Here is a 20,337-nt window from a genome sequence, read left to right as displayed (position 1 = left end):
TCCAGTGAGGCCAGCACTCCTTGAGGAGCTGTGCAGAGAGGGGAAGCTGGGTGAGGGCAAGCTGGACTTGACAGGACACATTGAGCCCATCTGTTAATTGTGAACTTGGAACTCCTGAGAGGAATGACTTTGACTTTTCACCCACCTCCTGCATCTTGCCCGAGTTCTTCTCTGGACCTACAGGAGCCTGAAACCAAATGGAAAAGGGGACTTGGGACATGCAGTTTCCAGCCTCAGATGGGAGCAGTTGTGCCAGGATGACAATACACAGTCCTCCCTACTGACTGTCAGGTCACATGCCTCAGCCCCTAACTCAGATACAAGAATGAGGAGCATTGATTTTGAGTTATCAGTATCTAGGGTGAAAGCTTTAGCTCTCTAAATATCTTCTAATTTCTTTAGAGAAGTGCTTTTTGATGGATTTCTGGGCCCTGAATTGGGATAGGGTGGATGGGTACGTGGGAATGGAAGGGTCCACTGATAGAGTTTTCTCTCTCATGGATCTCCAGTGAGTCCCATTGTTTTCTACTCGACATCTTACTTTTGCCCCTATCACATGTGTTGGCGTTAAGCTCAGAGCTTTGGGAGGTTCCTTTGGGCAAGTTCCTCTTCCTCCTAGCAGGTCTGCCCCTTTCATATAAACTCAGTCCTATTCAATTTCTATTGTCATAAAATGTGATGTCACTCTTGCCATTTCTCTTTGCTATTATGGCTTTATTCCTTTTCATTTTTCTCTTTTTATTTCAAGTGTATTTTTCAGAAGGGATAAAAGGCAGACTCGCTGTCTTTCTGCTTTTAAACTCCAAGTCCCCTAACTTTTAAAGTCCTTGCTTAGCACCACATCTGACCGCCAATCCTGCACCAACTACTTCTGGACTTCCCAGCACTACTGGGAAAAGTTACATAATTGTGCTGATTGGCTCCATTATAAATTTATGAGTTCCAATCTTAGCAGGCCCTCATCTTTGCTGAGCAATCCATTTACTTAGCCCTAGTCAGCTTCCTTTCCCATTCCCCATGATGGAAGTTCATTTTCTCACCCCTTTCTTCAAGTCCTTTACCTCACTGTAGTCTTAGTTTTCTTAGCAGACAACCTAGCATTCCATGTTAGTGAGAAAACAGAGGTCCCAAGAATGAGCTCTCAGGACTTCATTCAGTTTGTCAAAGATAGTATTATTTTCAGAGGCAAACACTGGGGTAGCTGTGTGACCTTGCCCAAAAAAATTACCTAATATTAATGGGTCTTGGTTTCTTTGTTTGTGAAACTGGTGATATTGCCAATCTCACCTCATAAAAGCAAATTAAACTCAAACATATGCAGTTATAAAGAAATGAAAATAATACAAAAGGTAAACATGAAAAGTAAATGTCTCCTTCTCATATCCTCATAGATGTTGTTGGTTTGATTATGAGGATTGTATGAGAAAAGGGCTCTGATCCTTCCTAGCACAGAGCCTAGCACTTAGGATGTGTTGAACAAGTTAGTTCCTTGTTTTTATTCCCTTCCCTTCTAGATTATGGAAATCAACTCCCTTTTCTTCTTTAAAAGAGGAATGGATCTACCTCTGCTCATGAATTTTACTCCTCTAGTGATGCTGGAACTAGGAAGAACTTGATGTAAATATACATCATATTTTGTAAATCTGTGACTTATGTATACTTCTCTCATTTAATTGTCTTTAGCAAAGAAAATCAACTTGATTAGGCATTCTGGAAGCTGCTTGTTTTAGTATTTGCAGCCTAACTTCAACAGAGCTTATAAATTATTAAAAGAAAAACTCATTTCCATGGAGAGTTTTCTCTGGCCCCCCAAGTATTTCTAGGAAGATAGTCTTGAGAGTGAAGTAGTGTAGACACTTCTGGGTGGTACAGCTTCACAGGTGAACTGCTTGTCAAGTGATGTCCATACCTTTGGATGAAGAAAAATGGGACCCTTTTTCCGAGTGGGGCAGGGCTGTGTTTCAGCCTGCCTTCGGGCTCTAGGCCTCATGACCTTGTGCAGTGCACAACCTGCTCAGTAGCATGTGGTTGGCCTGCCTAGGAAGAATTCTTACCTGTTCAGCATGACTTTGAGATTTGCCTGTGGGATTTTTTTCCTCCTTTAAAGTCAATAAAGGGAATGGCAGTGAGGAGAGGAGTCTTGTTTAGACACCTGGTTGTCTCAGGTATGATGATGGTCCTTATGTATTCTTCCTTATCTTACAACGTTGTTCTGTCGTTAGTATTATAATCCCCGTGTGGCAATTAAAGAAACCGAAGTTTAGAGATGAAGTGATTTGCCCTAAGTTATCAGTTGCACTGAATCAACCAAGTTTATCTGATTCCATAGTTTGTGTTCTCTCTGAACACCCCCCCCCCCCCCGAGGTGCTATTTTAAATTTCGTGTTTCCTATAGGCATGTGCCTATACGCACATAGCACCTCCTTACTAAGAGAGGGACAGAGCAGGTGTCCACTTCTTTCTGTTTTTTGATATTCAGCACTAATGAGTTACAAGCATTTAACTAAGTGTTCGGTACACCTACTATGTGCTCTGCACCTCTCAAAGAGCCGGTCTAGGTTTTCACCCTGGCTTTGCCACACACTGTGTGACTACAGACAAATAACCTAATCCTTCTGTGCTTGGTTTCCGCAACTTTAAGATAAGGATACAGATAGTATCTACCTTCTAGAATTGATGTGAGGATAAAATGAAGTACTTGGTAAGTTCCTAAACCTCTCTGTGCCTCAACTGTATCACTAAGATGGAGTTAATAATAGTAACTGTCTCAGGATCACAGAGGGGTTGAAATAGGTTAAAACACATAATTAGCAATCAATAAATGATAACTAATGATTTTTTGTCGGTTTTATAGGGGAAAGGTTCAGAGAGGTCGAATAGCTTTCTTGAAGACGTGCAGCTTAAAAATGGCAGGGCTAGGCGGGCCGCGGTGGCTCAGCGGGCAAGAGTGCTTGCCTGCCGTGCCGGAGGACCCCGGTTCGATTCCCGGCCCCAGCCCATGTAAAAAACAAACAAACAAACAAAATATAATAAAACAAGAAAATGTTTAAAAATGTTTCCCTTCCTTCCTTCCATCCTTCCTTCCTTCTCTGTCTTTCCTTCCTTTCCTCCCTCTCTCTTTAAAAAAAAAAAAAAAAAAAGGCAGGGCTAGGTAGAATTTGAACCCAGGTTTCTCTGCTTCTGAATGTAATGGTTTTTATTAAGCAATTCTGAAAGAAGAAGAAAAAAAAAGACCTCACAAAGAAGAACGCACAAGTGTATCAGCCAATTCCATTCACTGGAGTCCATGAGGGACTCCAGATTCAGCAGCATTTTCTGACATTAAAGGAGTTAATGACTGAACCTCTTTGTCTTGGCAAGGTACCCGTGTGGAACCTGAGTGCTTGAGATAGGGCAGGGATGATTCAGGAGGAATAAATTCTTCCTGTAGAGCCAAGATAGAGTCACTGTCTTTTCACGGAGTGACCCTGATGTGTTCTTAGTGGTTCCCTTAGAAAATGTGGATTTGAAATCTGATGAATTTTCATTGTGAAAGACCCTAGGAGTCCTGGCCCATTCCCTGGCCCATTCCCGAATCAAGTAATTGCAGTCTTACCCAAACTTTTCCTGCAGTTTAATTAGGAAATGTTTGCTTCCCCTCTGCATCTGTTCAACTATATTTTGCCCAGGTTCTAATTGTCTTGCAGCCAAAAGAGCTGAGCTTTAGCATAAAACTCTGTGGTTAGGTAATATTTTATTTTAATACATTGGGTAATGTGAGTTATTGCTTTTCATGCTCCCATTTTTCAAATAATTTTTTTAAATGGGGTTAAATCTGATGTCTATGTGCAGAATTTTAAACCAGTACTAAGCCTTGATGACTCATTTAATATTTCTAGCTTTATTATCTTTCATCTATCAAGTGTCATCGTTTTGAACTTCAAGTAAAATCTGTTATATCATCTTCTGGTTTAGTGACTTGAGCAACTAGGCCGAAACTTTTCCGGGGTTGAGCTACACAATGACAGGAAGTGTTCTTTCTGTTTTCCCATCTTAGCATGGGCATGCTGAGCCCCTAAGGGCCACTCAGCTTCAAAATCTCAGAGGCTGAGCCTTTCCCCTAAAGCTACTTCTCTCAGGAACGGTTTTATTCCCTGTTAGAATTAAGACTATAGAAATTAATTAAATTTAGTCTGTTAACTCAGACCTTTGCCTTCCCTTCCCTTCCCTTAAGTGCATCTCATTGTCCTTGTCACCAGGCTTCATCTTGCCACCTTATAAAATGGTGTATTTATTCAGCACGCTGATGGAAACTCCCCCAGTGACTGGCATTTCTGGACAGAACATACTTACAATCCGTGATTGAACCATTCATCACATCACCTGTGCTCATAGATAGTTTAACCTACTGAGGATTTTTTTTTCCCTACTCTTTTGGCACCCTTCGAAATTATTATTTATTATAGCTATTACTGATTTTGAAGGGAATTCCCAAAAACTGAGGAAAAATCTTTGCTTAAAGGATTTTAGATATTTATCTTTTGTATTATCCTAGCTATATTTATTAATAGGCTTAGGGTTGATTTCTATTTTTGGCTATATTAGGAGACCAAAGCAAAATTTCTTTTAGAAATATGAAGGGCATATGAAGCGTAAGCAGATTTTCTTTCCCTTGAGTTTTTGAATTTTGTAGCCGAGAGAGAAACAAATCAACATGACATCTATAAAAAGAGGGTACAATATCTGTTTGTATATAATAAGCCTTTTTCACTTAAAAAGCATCTGTGATTATCATCAAACTTAAAACCATATTTATTAGTCTATAACTCCATATTAACATAGTCAGTAGAAAAGTGTTCATTATATAATGTGAGTAGGAAATAAAATAGAATTTAAAACTGTATATACATTCAAGAACAATGTTATTTATGTTAATCTATAAGCACGTTAAAAAACGACTGGATGAGAATCTACAAAAGATCATAGTAATGGCTATATATTATGTGTGGATTTAATTTAATTTTTAGTTCTTTTTTGTTTTCCAAATTTTCTGCAATGGATATGTAATACTTTAATAATAAAGGTATTCAAAACACCCCATATGAGGTAAACAGGTATTTTAATAAAATGATTCTGTAGATATGGTGGTTTCTATAAGTTATAGGTTATTATATGTAAATTTCAAGTTATACTTGACTTGAATATGTGGGCTACAAAACTAGATGCAGCTATAACAATAACATTGAAAACAATAGTCACAACTTTCATGTAGCTAGTCTTCTAATAAGGCTATGCTGTTCCGTATATTATCATTTGTTTCCCTTAACTGATAATCCTTGCTGTCCCCTCTGTAGGCAGGAGAGGTATTTACAGCCATATTGTATGTATCAAAAGAATGAAGTTGGGAGAGATGAAATGATCTGGCCCAAGAGCATATAGCTACTAAATGGTGGGCCTGAAGCTAAATCTCAGGCTAGTTCTTTTCTGTAGAAGTAAATTAGAAAATGACTTGACTTCTTCCTCTTTGGAAAGAAAAACTTCATGGAGGCCTGTTATACTCTTCCCATTTGTGTTTGTTTTGCTTTTTTTCATTAATGCTTCTGCCACATGTGAAAAGAGCGCATCAGCATTTTATGTGTGAGGCACAGTGCTGGGCACTGGATGTGCATTAACTCCTTGAATTCCAACAGCTATGTGATAAGAACATTATATCCCTCATTTTACAAATGTGAAACCAAGGTTGGCAGGACCTGTGAATTGTGGATATGGAATTGAGCACAGCTCTTTCTTTTTCATTTTTTAAAAAATTTTAATAATCAAACCAGTCAGAATACAACATGAGCATTTTTTTCATCACAGTTGTATATTCATCATCATGATCATTTCTTAGAACATTTGCATCAATTCAGAAAAAGCAATAAAAAGAAAACAGAAAAAAATTCATACATACCATACCCCTTACCCCTCCCATTCACCGATCACCAGCATTTCAATCTACTAAATTTATTTTAACATTTGTTCCCCCTATTATTTATTTATTTTTAATCCATATTCTTTACTTGTCCATCGATAAGGTAGAAAAAAAGAGCATCAGACACAAGGCTCTCACAACCACATATTCACACTGCAACAGCCATATCATCATTCAATTATCTTCAAGAAACATGGCCACCAGAGCACAGCTCCACATTTTCAGGCAGTTCCTTCCAGCCTCTCCATTATACCTTAACTAAACAGGTCATATCTATTTAATGCATAAGAATAACTACTGGATAACCTCTTAACTCTATTTGGAATCTCTCAGACACTGACTCTCCATTCTGTCTCATTTTGCTCTTACCCACTTGATTGAGTAAGATTTTCTCAGCCCCTTGATGCTGAGCTCCAGCTCACTCCAGGATTTCTGTCCCACATTGCCAGGAAGGTCCACACCCCTGGGAGTCATGTCCCACATAGAGAGGGGTAGGGCAGTGAGTTTGCTTGCTGTGTTGGCGGAGAGAGAGGCCACATCCAAGCAACAGAAGAGGTTCTCCTGGGGTGACTCCTAGGCCTAAGTTTAAGTAGGCTTAGCTTATCCTTTGTGGGACTAAGTTTTATATGAACAAACCCCAAGATTGGAGGCTCGGCCTATTGCTTCAGCTGTCCCCATTGCCTGTGAGAATATCAAGTATTCTCCACTTGGAGAAGTTGAATTTTCTCCCTTTCTCATCATTCCCTCTAGGGGACTCTGCAAATACTTCCCTATTCACTGTTCGAATTGCTCTGGGATTTATCTGGGCATCACTCTGGACAAACCTATAAAATCTCATGCCCTACACAAGGTTCCAAGTACTATGGTGTTCGATTAAGCTGTCCACATAAGTTATATTAGGAAATGCACTAGTCGAACTATAAATTTTGTACCCAGTAAACATTTTTTGCTGTCTCACACATATGTTAAAGTTTTGAAATATTAATTACCATCTATTTTCAACACCCTGCATTATTGACATTCCTTTGTTCTTCCTCATGCAGAAACATTTTTAGATTTGCAAATTTAGTCAATATCCTTATACATTTTAGGCATTCCTAGATTATACCATTTCAGTCTTTATTGTCTATCTTTCCTTCTGATTTCATTTGTGCCCCCAGGCCTCCCCCTTCTATCATTCTCACATTCAGCTTCATTCAGTGTTCTAACATTATTGTGTTACAGTTAGATAGTATTGTGCTATCCATTTCTGAATTTTTACAATCAGACCCGTTGCACAATCTGTATCCCTTCAGCTCCAATTACCCAATATCTACCCTATTTCTATCTCCTGATAGTCTCTGTTACCAATGAAATATTCTACAATTATTCACTAATGTCAGTTCATATCAGTGAGACCATACAGTATTTGTCCTTTTGTTTCTGGCTAATCTCACTCAGCATAACGTCCTTAAGGTCCATCCATGTTGTTACATTTTTCATAACTTTATTCTGTCTTAAAGCTGCATAATATTCCATCATATGTATATACCACAGTTTGTTTAGCCATTCATCTGTTGATGGACATTTCGGCTGTTTCCATCTCTTTGCAATTGTAAATAATGCTGCTATAAACATTGGTGTACAAATGTCCATTTGTGTCCTTGTGCTCATGTCCTTTGAGTAGATACCTAGCAATGGTATTGCCGGGTCGTATGGTAATTCTATATTTAGCTTCCTGAGGAACTGCCAAACTGCCTTCCACAGTTGTACCATTTGACATTCTCACCAACAGTGGATAAGTGGGCCTCTTTCTCCACATCCTCTCCAGCACTTGTCATTTTCTGTTTTGCTGATAATGGCCATTCTGGTGGGTGTGAGATGATATCTCATTGTGGTTTTGATTTGCATTTCTCTAATGAACGGGGACGTTGAGTCTTCAACGTCCATTTGTATTTCCTCTTCTGAGAAGTGTCCGTTCAAGTCTTTTGCCCATTTTGTAATTGGATTGGCTGTCTTTTTGTCATTGAGCTGAACAATCTCTTTATAAATTCTGGATACTAGACCTTTATCTGATATGTCGTTTCCAAATATTGTCTCCCATTGTGTAGGCTGTCTTTTTACTTTCTTGATGAAGTTCTTCGATGCACAAAAGTGTTTAATTTTGAGGAGTTCCCATTTATTTATTTCTTTCTTCAATGCTCTTGCTTTAGGTGTAAGGTCTAGAAAACCACCTCCAAGTATAAGATTTATAAGCTATTCCCCTGCATTTTCTTCTAACAGTTTTATGGTCTTAGATCTAATGTTTAGGTTTTTGATCCATTTTGAGTTAACTTTTGTATATGGTCTGAGATATGAGTCCTCTTTTATTCTTTTGCATGTGGATATCCAGTTCTCTAGGCCCCATTTATTGAAGAGACTGTTGTGTCCCAAGTGAGTTGGCTTGATGGCCTTATCAAAGATAAATTGTCCATAGATGAGAGGGTCTATATCTGAACACTCTATTTGATTCCATTGGTCAATGTATCTATCTTCATGTCAGTACCATGCAGTTTTGACCACTATAGGTTCATAATATGTCTTAAAGTCAGATAGTGTGAGACCTCAAACTTCATTTTTTTCCCTCAGATACTTTTAGCTATTTGGGGCACCTTGCCTTTCAAGATAAATTTGGTTATTGGTGTTTCTATTTCTGAAGAGTAAGTTGTTGGGATTTTAATTGGTATTGCATTGAATCTGTAAATCAATTTAGGTAGAATTGACATCTTAACTATATTTAGTCTTCCAATCCATGGACATGGTGTGCCCTTCCATTTATTTAGGTCCTCTCTGATTTCTTTTAACAATTTCTTGTAGTTTTTTTTGTATAGGTCTTTTGTCTCTTTGGTTAAATTTATTCCTAAATATTTTATTCTTTTGGTTGCAATTGTAAATGGAATTCGTTTCTTGATTTCCCCCTCAAATTATTCATTACTAGTGTATAAAAACACTACAGATTTTTGAGTGCTGATCTTGTAACCTGCCACTTTGCTGTACTCATTTATTAGCCCTAGTAGTTTTGCTGTGAATTTTCAGGGTTTTCGACATATAGTATCATATCATCTGCAAGCAGTGAGAATTTTACTTCTTCCTTTCCAATTTTGATGCCTTATATTTCTTTTATTTGTCTAATTGCTCTGGCTAGAACTTCCAACACAACGTTAAATAAAAGTGGTGATACTGGACATCCTTGTCTTGTTCCTGATCTTAGGGGGAAAGTTTTTGGTTTTTCCCCATTGAGGATGATATTAGCTGTGGATTTTTCATATATTCCCTTTATCATGTTGAGGAAGTTCCCTTCTATTCCTATCCTTTGAAGCGTTTTTAACAGGAAAGGATGTTGAATTTTGTCAAATGCTTTTTCTGCATCAACTGAAATTATCATGGGTTTTTCTGCTTTGATTTGTTGATATGGTGTATCACATTAATTGATTTTCTTATGTTGAACCATCCTTGCATACCTGGGATGAATCCTACTTGGTCATGATGTATAATACTTTTAATGTGTTGCTGGATTCTATTTGCTAGAATTTTGTTGAGGATATTTGCATCTATATTCATTAGAGAGATTTGTCTGTAGTTTTCTTTTTTTGTAATGTCTTTGTCCGGCTTTGGTATGAGGGTGATGCTGGTTTTGTAGAATGAGTTTGGTAGCTTTCCCCCCTCTTCAATTTTTTTGAAGTGTTTGAGCAGGATCAGTAGTAATTCTTTCTGGAATGTTTGGTAGAATTCACACATGAAGCCATCTGGTCCTGGACTTTTCTTTTGGGGGAGCTTCTTAATGACTGATTCAATTTCTTTACTTGTGACTGGTTTGTTGAGGTTATCTGTTTCTTCTTGAGTCAAAGTTGGTTTTCATGCCTTTCTAGAAAGTTGTCCATTTCATCTACATTGTTGTATTTATTAGCATAAAGTTGTTCATAGTATCCTGTCATTACTTCCTTTATTTCTGTGAGATCAGTAGTTATGTCTCCTATTCCATTTCTGATCTTATTTATTTGCATCCTCTCTCTTCTTTTTGTTAATCTTGCTAAGGGTCCATCAATCTTACTGATTTTCTCATAAAACCAGCTTCTGGTTTTTTTGATTTTCTCAATTGTTTTCATGTTCTCAATTTCATTTATTTCTGCTCTAATCTTTGTTATTTCTTTCCTTTTGCTTGCTTTGGGGTTAGTTTGCTGTTCTTTCTCTAGTTATTCCAAGTGGACAGTTAATTTCTTGATTTTTGCCCTTTCTTCTTTTTTGATATAGGCAATAGGGCAATAAATTTCCCTGTTAGCACTGCCTTTGCCGTGTCCAATAAGTTTTGATATGTTGTGTTTTCATTTTCATTTGCCTCAAGATATTTACTGATTTCTCTTGTGATTTCTTCCTTGACCCACTGGTTGTTTAAGAGTGTGTTTTTGAGCCTCCACATATTTATGAATTTTCTGGCACTCTGCCTATTATTGATTTCCAACTTTGTTCCTTTATGATCTGAGAAAGTGTTTTCTATGATTTCAATCTTTTTAAATTTATTGAGACTTGCTTTGTGACCCCACATATGGTCTATCCTTGAGAATGATCCATAAGTACTTGAGAAAAAGGTGTATCCTGCTGTTGTGGGGTGTAATGTTCTATAAATGTCTGTTAAGTCTAGCTCATTTATTGTATTATTCAAATTCTCTGTTTCTTTATTGATCCTCTGTCTAGATGTTCTGTCCATTGATGAGAGTGGTGAATTGAAGTCGCCAACTATTATGGTAGATGTGTCTATTTCTCTTTTCAGTGTTTTTGGTGTTTGCCATGTGTATCTTGGAGCATTTTGGTTCAGTGCATAAATATTTGTGATTGTTATGTCTTCATGCTGAATTGATCCTTTATTAATACATAATATCCTTCTTTGTCTCTTTTAACTGTTTTACATTTGAAGTGTAATTTGTTGGATATTAGTATAGCTACTAGCTCCATCGTTTTTATAGTAAGATGTTATGTGTGATTCTCAGACCTGTGGCTTAGACTGTGCAGTTAGTTCTAAGGTATTTGTCAGTGGGTCCCTGTGCCTTTTTTGAAATTAATACTGCATTGACTCATGGGTTAACATGAGCTTTTTTGTTTGGAAGCCTGCCCCGGAAATGCTTTTGCTTGTTGAAAAGAGGATAAACAATCTCTTTGCACAAGAGTTATTTTGAAGTGTAGCAGGTCTTATGTATTTTACAACCTAATGTTGGAATACTTCAAGCTACTGAGAGGTTGCTTAGTTTAACTCAGGTTTACAGACATTCACGATTAATGTAATGCCATCCATTTTCCAAAGAATGGATGACAAGCAAGATATTATTATTCTTAAGAATGACTTCTTGTTTGGTCAGCACACTGTAAGGGATGGTCAGCACAGTAGAAGGTATTAACCATGTTAGCATCTTCCTTCTTTGTACCACTATCACCTTTTCCCCTGAGTGACTTTTTAGTGAATACATCCTTCCTTCATTGTTATGTTTGTTGCCTGAACTGGGCTTTTTAGAAGTGTTCATATTTTATCATTTCTTTATATCAAATATCATGATCTTGTAGGAAAGCAAGACAGACCCAAGGGTGATCTTGGACTGTGCTTCTGTTTCTTGAACTCAGGAAAGCTTCTGCCTTCTTGTAATCAGCATACTTTGAATATCTCTTGTTATTCTTTTTTTAGGCTCCTTCCTCTTGAATGGAGATGCCTACATTGGCTGGGTGTTTGGAAACTGTGGCTGTCATAAATGAATGCAAAGCATGTTGTTAATATGAAATGCCGCATGGTTTCTAAATAGCAACAGTAACTACATTGGTACAGGGTTGAAGCCTGCCATTTTTAGTGACTAAGCATACAGACATATAAACGCCCTTTTATTTGTTCCCAGCTTGCAATTTAATGCTTGAAGTGTTGATGAAGAGGATCATGATACACACCAGAAGGCTTTTTATTATGATACTTTCTAACATAGTGATTTGCTTCATAGTAAGTCACTTCCCCTCCCTGGACCTCACTTCAACCTGTGGTAGTTGGTCTAGAAAATTTTCTTAATCTCAGCACTAGTTCAAATTTTAGGCCAGATGTAGGATGTATCCCTGGCCTCTGTCTACTATATGACAGTGGCACCCCTCAGGGGTAGTAACTAAAAATGTTTCCTGATAGTCCCAAATGTCTCCTGGGGGGCAGAATTGCTCTTGTTGGGAATCACTGGTCTAGAATCATATTTTATTAGGATATATTCTAATTTTAAAATGGTATAATTCTAGGAGTTTGCAAATATAATGATTGTCAAAGATTTGTGCTAAATTTCCTTCTGTGGGCGCCTGCCCATGCAAAAACAAACAAATAAATAAAAATAAATCCTGGGACTTGACAGACTTTGAGAAATATTTCTTGGATGGTTGGCTTGCTGGCTGACTGGTTGGTGGCTGGTTGATCTGCTATGGCTAACTTAGGTGGCTTTAGGAACAGTATTTCATCAGTCATGTATATAAATGACGATTATAGAAGCAAAGGGAAAAGGTCATAAGATTTGAGCTCTATAGAGCCCCCTCAGGTTTCCCCAGGTGGCCCCTCAGATATGTTCCTGCTTATCTTCCATGCAACTTCCTTACACTTCTCTCCTCAGTTCTGTATCTTCATTTGCCCTTTTCCTCCTTTCACAGCAGCCCACTGGGCTTGATTGTGACTCCACCTTTGGATGTTCCTGAGTGAGGAACTGCTTCAACTTTCTTCACTGGCCATTTGAACCCAACTAGTTATCCGACTTTCTCCTCTTCTTTGAAATTCTTTTCCTTTTAATTTTCTGGAGTCCAATGTCTTTCTTTGATGATTTATTCTAGAGCAATTCAAGTTTTTGGTCAAAGGAGCCTGTGCAATAACTGCAATTCTTTGTTTCCATGTGTATATCCTCACAGTGATGTTGTTGATTTGGTTGAGGAAAGTATTTTCTCCATTTTTAAAAGGTAAGAAGCCTACGACCCAGATTTGTTACAGCATAGAACCAAGTGCCTGAAGTAAGGGAGTAGCTGCATTAGGGTTAGAATTGCTGGCCCAGACATTGAGACCAGGTTCACAGCACAAAATAAAGGGTAGTATCAAGGTAGGAGAGAGAATTTAATTTAAAAAGCAGTGAATCTGTAATACCAGAAAATTTAAGTATTTCTCTTTATGTTTTGCTTTAAAGTCATAAAAATGTTTATCTAGGGTCATCAATTGATGGTCCCATAGCTTGGACTTAATGGGAATATCTTATCTAATATGAACAGATTACTAACTATCAAGAACTTTCCTATTCATCTGTTCGGTAATCAGTGTGCTTAGCACCTGCTTCTTTTCTCTCCTAGGCCTTCTCTCACCATGCCCCACCGGAATCTGACCGGAAGCTGCAATGTGAACTGTGGGTGTAAAACGCACGAGTATGAGCCCGTCTGTGGATCTGATGGAATCACATACTTTAACCCTTGTCTGGCTGGCTGTGTTAGTAGTGGGAATCTCAGCACAGGGGTGAGTGTATTTCACAAATCCATGTTGTGTTGCTAACCCAACATCCATAGGCAAGGACACGTGAGAATTCATATGCAACCCTGATGACTCTGTCCCCCTTTTCAAGGGACTTCAAGCATCCTCCAGAACGCCTTCTGACAAAGCCTAGAGGAGAAAAATTGTGCAGTTACCATCATTTCTCCCCCCCCCCAAGGGATGATTGGAGCATCTGGGAGTTGTGGTTTGGTTCCTTATCAGCTTTCTCCTACTTTACATTCTGCTCCAACTCAGTGAAACTCGATAAGGCTGAGTGCTGGGCTTCCCGTCGGTTGCTCTGACGGGGCCTGTGCGGGACAGCTGAAGGTCAGCTGGCGCTGAGAAGAGAATAAGTGGGCGCGTTCACCAGGGGAGTCAGTGAAGATGGACAGTGGCCATTTTTCATAGACTATCAGTTCAGTTTTTTTTTTTTTTAACTTTCAGAGTAAGGATATTTCTGTCAGTTCAAGAATAGGCTATTTTGAGAAATCCCTTCTCGTGAGTTATAAATAGGCTGTAATACTGTGGAAGAAGGTTTTCATATTATTCTCGGTTCTTTATTGAGCCTGGTTTGATTCTTTGCATGAGAATGGATCATAGGAGTGTGGTTTCATCAAAAGAGTAAAATGTATTTGTTTTTTCTGTGCAGGTCATAAGGAACTATAACATTTAGCACACATTTCTGGGATGTCATTTTTTTTAATCTGAGTTTTAATCTATACTATATTTAATAATTTTATTTAATAATTTATTTAATCTATAATAAATGACGATTCTGTGTGTGGCTCCTCTTATGTAACTGGTAAGATCCAGTGTGTGACCATGTTGAAAGGGACAATGAGATCTGTTCTTCTCAGGGGCTGAGTCCTTCCTTGGTCATAAGCGAGTTCTCTGGGGCAGAACCCTTGTTCTTTTAAAAAGGCCAGCAGTTCTCTAAGCAGGCGGTCAAACGGTACCCCATCCCTACATTTGTTCTTCCTATCTCTCTAACATTGTCTTCTCACAATGACAATCAATTGGGCTGATGTCCATCAGTAAAAAGCAACACAAGAGGCAAAGAGGTGAGTTGGCTGATATAACATTTGATGGTTTACATTGGCATTGTATTAAGTAACACCCAATAGCATTTCATTTTTGTTAGTATTTCCTATTTTGTATTTAGTAGGAACACTGGCAGTTAACTGAAGACTTTTCCTCTGTTACTTACTGATCCTCAGCCCCCTAGAGCAGTGTCTGACATGTTAGTAGGTGCTCATAAATATGTGTTAAAAAAATGTCCAGTGCATTTGGGCTCATTGGTGCTTCCATACATCTCGCCTTCTCTCAGGGCCAGGAGGAGCTCTGTGCCAGGCCACAGATGCTGGATCTAACTCTGTCCATGAGTCGTTGTGTTCATCCATAGGGTGTCATGCACCAGTGAATGAAAGGGACCGATGAGATTTCGTAATTGTTGGTACTGAAGTCATCATCAATGCATTAGCGAATCTTCTACATTTATCTTACAGACATTTTCTTCAGGGGCCACTCTGTATTCAGGATTGTCCCTGGTGCTCTGGTGAACATAAATAAAAACAAGGCTTGGTTCCTCTTTTTGAGGGGCTTCTCTAATTAGAGAGCCCTAGAGTTAAACCACAATTGAGGCAGCCTGTGACTATGAACAAAAATGAGCGTATGGAGTGTAAACATTGTAGAGGGTTGTTGAAAGTCTCTTTAAAAAGTTTGGATTTAAAAAACTTTTGACAAGCAAATTTTGTTGTCATTAGACATGCTTTGGACCCTGACTGTTGTCAACGAGGAAGATACTTTCGACTAAATACTTTTGGGGTTTCAAAATGCCACCACTATTTTAGTTGTCTTAATATCCCCATGCCACATTTTGCTTTTGATTGCCACACACCTGATCTTTATTTTGTCCGCCTAGATACGGAATTATACAGAATGCACCTGTGTCCAAAGCCGACAAGTGATCACTCCCCCCACGGTGGGACAGCGCAGCCAGCTCCGCGTGGTCATCGTCAAAACATACCTGAATGAGAACGGCTATGCTGTGTCCGGGAAGTGTAAACGGACCTGTAACACCCTCATCCCATTCTTAATTTTCCTTTTCATTGTCACCTTCATCACAGCCTGTGCCCAGCCATCAGCCATCATAGTCACCCTCAGGTGAGCAGAGTTTTCAATGTAGCAGGCAGGTTGCACATTTAAGTTGCTAAAATACTAATTTTGGAGTGAAGGCCTGATGCCGGAAAGCAGGAAAGAAAGCAAAATAAGACTGTCTAAGAGTGCCTTCAGATATTTGCCTGATGCACTTAAGAGTGATGCATTTTTGTCCAGGAAGGGAAAGGAAGGTGGTAGCCTTTCATACTCCAGATATTATTTTATTCAGTTGAGTCCTATTCCTATTGTTTAGTGAAACTTCTTTTGGGTGCCTTTGGTTCAGCTTCTGGAGTTGAAAGCCATTCCTCTGTTACCTATAAGAAGCCTGTTCCCAGAAGAGAGCTGGAAGTAATTTGGTAAAGTTGCTAAATCATGCAGATAGAAACAGTTATTCATAGTCCTGACATCAGTGATCATTTATTCTGGACCTGCAGTTCAAAATGTTGATTTCATTAATTTTGCTGTCACTTAAAATTTTGAAGTGGAATCAAGGAAAAAATAGACTGGGAATTGTGATTTTTCAGTGATTCGTGTTGTGTTTTCTTTGCCATATTAGCTATATATCCTGTGTGTGTGTGTGTGTGTGTTTTAGCAAGAAAACACAGAATATGCTTTAGCCCAATTAAAAATGTTGGCACCAACAATTACTGCCTGACAATTTAGTTTCAACTAAAAAATGTTGACACTAGAAATGTTATTAAAAATTCAAATGTGCTATTTAAATTGTCTTGGTGTTGGCAGTAAAGACTGCAGCGGGCAAAGGTAGGGTGGGGTCGGTGTGGTAAAGGAAGAGGAGCACATCCACAGTGGGTTTGGGGACTCAGGGATGGTGCAGTCCCAGGTTAGGAAAGGGAGCCTTCCTTCTCATGTATCTTCTTACCTACTCTTGGGCTCCTTAGAAACCCACAATGGCAGACACCTGGCAGGAAGCACCCGTTGAGATGTCATTGCTTTTTCTGCAGCGTGCAGGTTTTGGCTCCTTTCTATTGGATGCCAAATTAGACATTTCCAAGCATGCCATTCCTTCCTTGATAGTAAAATAACAGCACCTGAAAACCCCCTTGGCTTCTTCACACAGTTCCTAAGTCTGCAGATATTTGTGGTGTGGCAGCTATATGTTAGCATAAGGCAGGTGGTTGTCAGGAAGTAAAGAAGTTGGGGAAAATACAACAAAGGTACCTTGGGGATTTTCTGTTATATACCCGGAACCCCATGTGTATGGGAGAGAAATGATAAGGTACTTAGTTTAAAAGAATAGGAATCACTAATATGTTTGTTTACTCAGTTAATTGTATTCCTTGAATTTTAATTCTGTACATGGTGTTAAGTAAACCATATATGGACTACTTAGTTTTTAGCATTAAAACAGGTCCAAAATCACCATTTGGCTTGCAAATCAAAATGTCAGAAAAGGAACCCTGTAATCTTTGCTAATTATAAAATGGGCTCAAATCTCCCTGTTACTGCAGGGATTTCTTAGAGCATTACCTTTTAGAGGAAAAACTGAGGAATGGCAGGGACTAATTCTATCTCTGAGTTTTGACTTGTTCCTATATTTTTTAAACTTTTTTTCCTACACTTTTCTTTTTTATTTTTATTTTATTCTTCCTTAAGTTCTTTTTTATTAATAAAACCAATCAACATACAATATGAACATTCTTTTTTTTATCACCTAGTTGTATATTCATCATCATGATCATTTCTTAGAACATTTGCATCAATTCAGAAAAAGAAATAAAAAGACAACAGAAAAAAAAAAGTCATACATCCCATACCCCTTACCCCTCCTTTTCATTGATCACTAGCATTTCAATCTACTAAATTTATTTTGACATTTGTTTCCCCTATTATTTATTTTTAATCCATATGTTTTACTCATCTGTCCATAAGGTAGATAAAAGGAGCATCAGACACAAAGTTATCACAATCACACAGTCACATTGTGAAAGCTATATCATTATACAATCATCTTCAAGAAACATGGCTACTGGAACACAGCTCTACATTTTCAGGCAGCTCCCTCCAGCCTCTCCATTACATCTTGACTAACAAGGTGATATCTATTTAATGCATAAGAATAACCTCCAGGATAACCTCTCAACTCTGTTTGGAATCTCTCAGCCATTGACACTTTATCTCCTTTCTCTCTTCCCCCTTTCAGTCAAGAAGGTTTTCTCAGTCCATTGGTGCCGAGTCCCAGCTCATCTGTCCCACATTGCCAGGAAGGTCCACACCCCTGGGAGTCATGTCCCACATAGAGAGGGGAAGGGCAGTGAGTTTGCTTGTCATGTTGGCAGAGAGAGAGGCCACATCTGAGCAATAAAAGAGGCTCTCTTGGGGGTGACTCTTAGGCCTAATTTTAAGTAGGCTTAGCCTATCCTTTGTGGGGTTAAGTTTCCTATGAACAAACCCCAAGATTGGACGCTCAGCCTGTTGCTTTGGTTGTCCCCACTGCCTGTGAGAATATCAAGGATTCCCACTTGGGGAAGTTGAATTTTCCCCCTTTCTCACCATTCCCCCAAGGGGACTTTGCAAATACTTTTTTGCTCACTGTTCAAATCACTCTGGGATTTGTTGGGGCATCACTCTGGACAAACCTACAAAATCTCATGCCCTACTCAAGGTTATATACTTATGGTCCTAAACTTTTCTTAAAGAATTATGGGAATAATTTTCAATTTGCGCACCTACCATTCTGGACATATAGGTAAACAGAGAATAAGAGTATAGTATTTAGGATAAAATTCTGTAAATGGATTTTTTTGGAAATAGAACCTTTTTTGAAATCATGCTGTTTTGGGAAGCTCCATTAGAGCTGTTCAGATGTTCAGCCTTGTTAAACCTCATGGTTTCTTTGGCCCTCACTGAATTTACACAGAAACCTGAGTTTATCAGGTTTTTTTTTTTAATTTCTTCATTGGGGAGACTTTTATTCAGTGAATCTTGCTTCCCTACTATTGGTACATTTTAGCAAATTAAATTTTTTGGCCCAGAATGTCTGGTCTCTGCTCCCAGCAATCCTGATTTGACATTCACTTTCCTGCAGCAACTATTTTGAAACATTTCTCTCCTTTCACTGTAGGTCAGTAGAAGATGACGAGAGGCCTTTCGCGCTGGGAATGCAGTTTGTTTTATTGAGAACACTAGGTATGTTCCTGAAATTCCAAGCATGTTTCTTAGTTCCTCTTTGCAGATGGTAGAGTTTCACTGCCCTTTACAAATGGCGAGTCAAGTCTTGTTATCAGCAGAAGTTAGGCTTTTCGTGTTTGTAGTATGGGCACAACTTCCTTATTTTCTGATTTGAATGAAAAATTGAGCTGTTCTGTCATATGATTAGAGAAAACAAAATCAACTGTAGGTGAGTTCCCCTGACCTGACCTCCTCCCTCCCCCACCGGACTAAATTCTCCCGAAAATTCTGTATAGTAAATAATATTGGCCAGTTTGTGGTAGGCTTATTGTCCTTTCTAACATGAAAGTGATGGAAATTTGTTCTCATGTTTTGAGTGAAATTTTCAGTTCCTTACTTCTTTATAATCATTTTATTGTACTGGGTAAAGAGTGTTAGTTTTCTGAGGCAAAGAAATTAAAAATTCTACAAAGAAAGAAGTAACGTTCCCAAAATTGACATTAGAGATAACCCTTCAAGGCTTTTCCTTCTTAATAAGAGAGGCCCGTTATCATTAGCCCTAGGACAGTGATATAAGCAGTGGAAGAATATCATTTTGATTTTTACAAATACCTCAACACCCTGTTAGGTCTTCAGGCAGTGCTTGGAAAATAAGTGTCGGAAGTAGCTAGTTCCCTTGATCAGTTTCACACGTATAGTTTGTCTTCCGATCATCAAGCTATTGCTTCTTTTTTTTTAAGTGGCAACCTGATATTTTCTCCGGCTGTTTATTTTTCCCAGCAATCCGTGTCATTATCTATAAAGGGCAAAAAAATAATAATAATTTTTTAAATTCAAATTTCTTCCTTCATTTCCCCAAACTCCAAAGGAAAGAGTATATTAAGTACTTTAATAATCTTCAAATTTAATTATATTAAATGGACCCCATTTTGAATAAATACAGTCTTATATTACAATGTGTCATAGCCTCCTGGGCTTTTAACCTGCCCACGCTGCCTCCCATCCCTTCCTTCTATCAGCTGCTATTGAAGATCCACAGACTTCCCTGAATGGGGTGACAGGTTTGTGCAGAGTTTAAATACCATGTGATAGTTGCTAAAATGGAGGCAAATACAAAATGCAGTGGGAATGAAGTAGAGTCTGAATGAATCAGGAATTTAAAGGAGGGCTAGATATTTGCAAGGTGGACAAGTGGGGCTGGGGGCAAATTCCACCCAAGAGCACAACATGTGGGAGTAGAAAGAAATGTCCGTCTCATGGCCCAAGCAGTGAAGCTGCTGCACATCCTAGATGTTTCACAAACTTTGAGAATGACTTTTATGCTATAATCATTTCCAGATCCCAAGTATCATTATAAATTTGCCATTTGATGTGGCATCTGGTTCCAGGGAAAATGCTTTCCTCGTGCCGTTTCTATATCCAAGCACTGTAACTTCACCCCATAAGAACTAGGTGTAGTAAATGCTGGTGGGGAATAAAGAATTGTAGTATACCCTCTTGAGTATTTATCAAATCAGATTTTTAAGTTTGAAAGGAGTCCCTAATTGCATTTTTAGCAGTAGGTATTTTAAAA

At 38.5% G+C, this 20,337-nt stretch overlaps 1 protein-coding gene across 2 annotated transcripts in view; it reads left to right on the top strand.

The window, feature by feature from the left end:
* Positions 1–20,337, top strand: part of SLCO5A1 (solute carrier organic anion transporter family member 5A1) — a 169,898-nt gene that overhangs the window by 127,140 nt on the left and 22,421 nt on the right. For both annotated transcript variants that reach the window (XM_077166962.1, XM_077166961.1), the window contains 3 exons: positions 13,304–13,463; positions 15,400–15,641; positions 18,718–18,782. In XM_077166962.1, the coding sequence (XP_077023077.1) occupies positions 13,304–13,463; positions 15,400–15,641; positions 18,718–18,782 (467 nt within the window). The remainder of the gene's footprint in view (positions 1–13,303; positions 13,464–15,399; positions 15,642–18,717; positions 18,783–20,337) is intronic.

The sequence above is a fragment of the Tamandua tetradactyla genome, chromosome 6 (genome assembly GCF_023851605.1).
Source record: "Tamandua tetradactyla isolate mTamTet1 chromosome 6, mTamTet1.pri, whole genome shotgun sequence".
NCBI classification, from domain to species: domain Eukaryota; kingdom Metazoa; phylum Chordata; class Mammalia; order Pilosa; family Myrmecophagidae; genus Tamandua; species Tamandua tetradactyla.
Note: the sequence above shows the minus strand (reverse complement) of the source record. Positions and strands in the feature narration are given on the sequence as shown.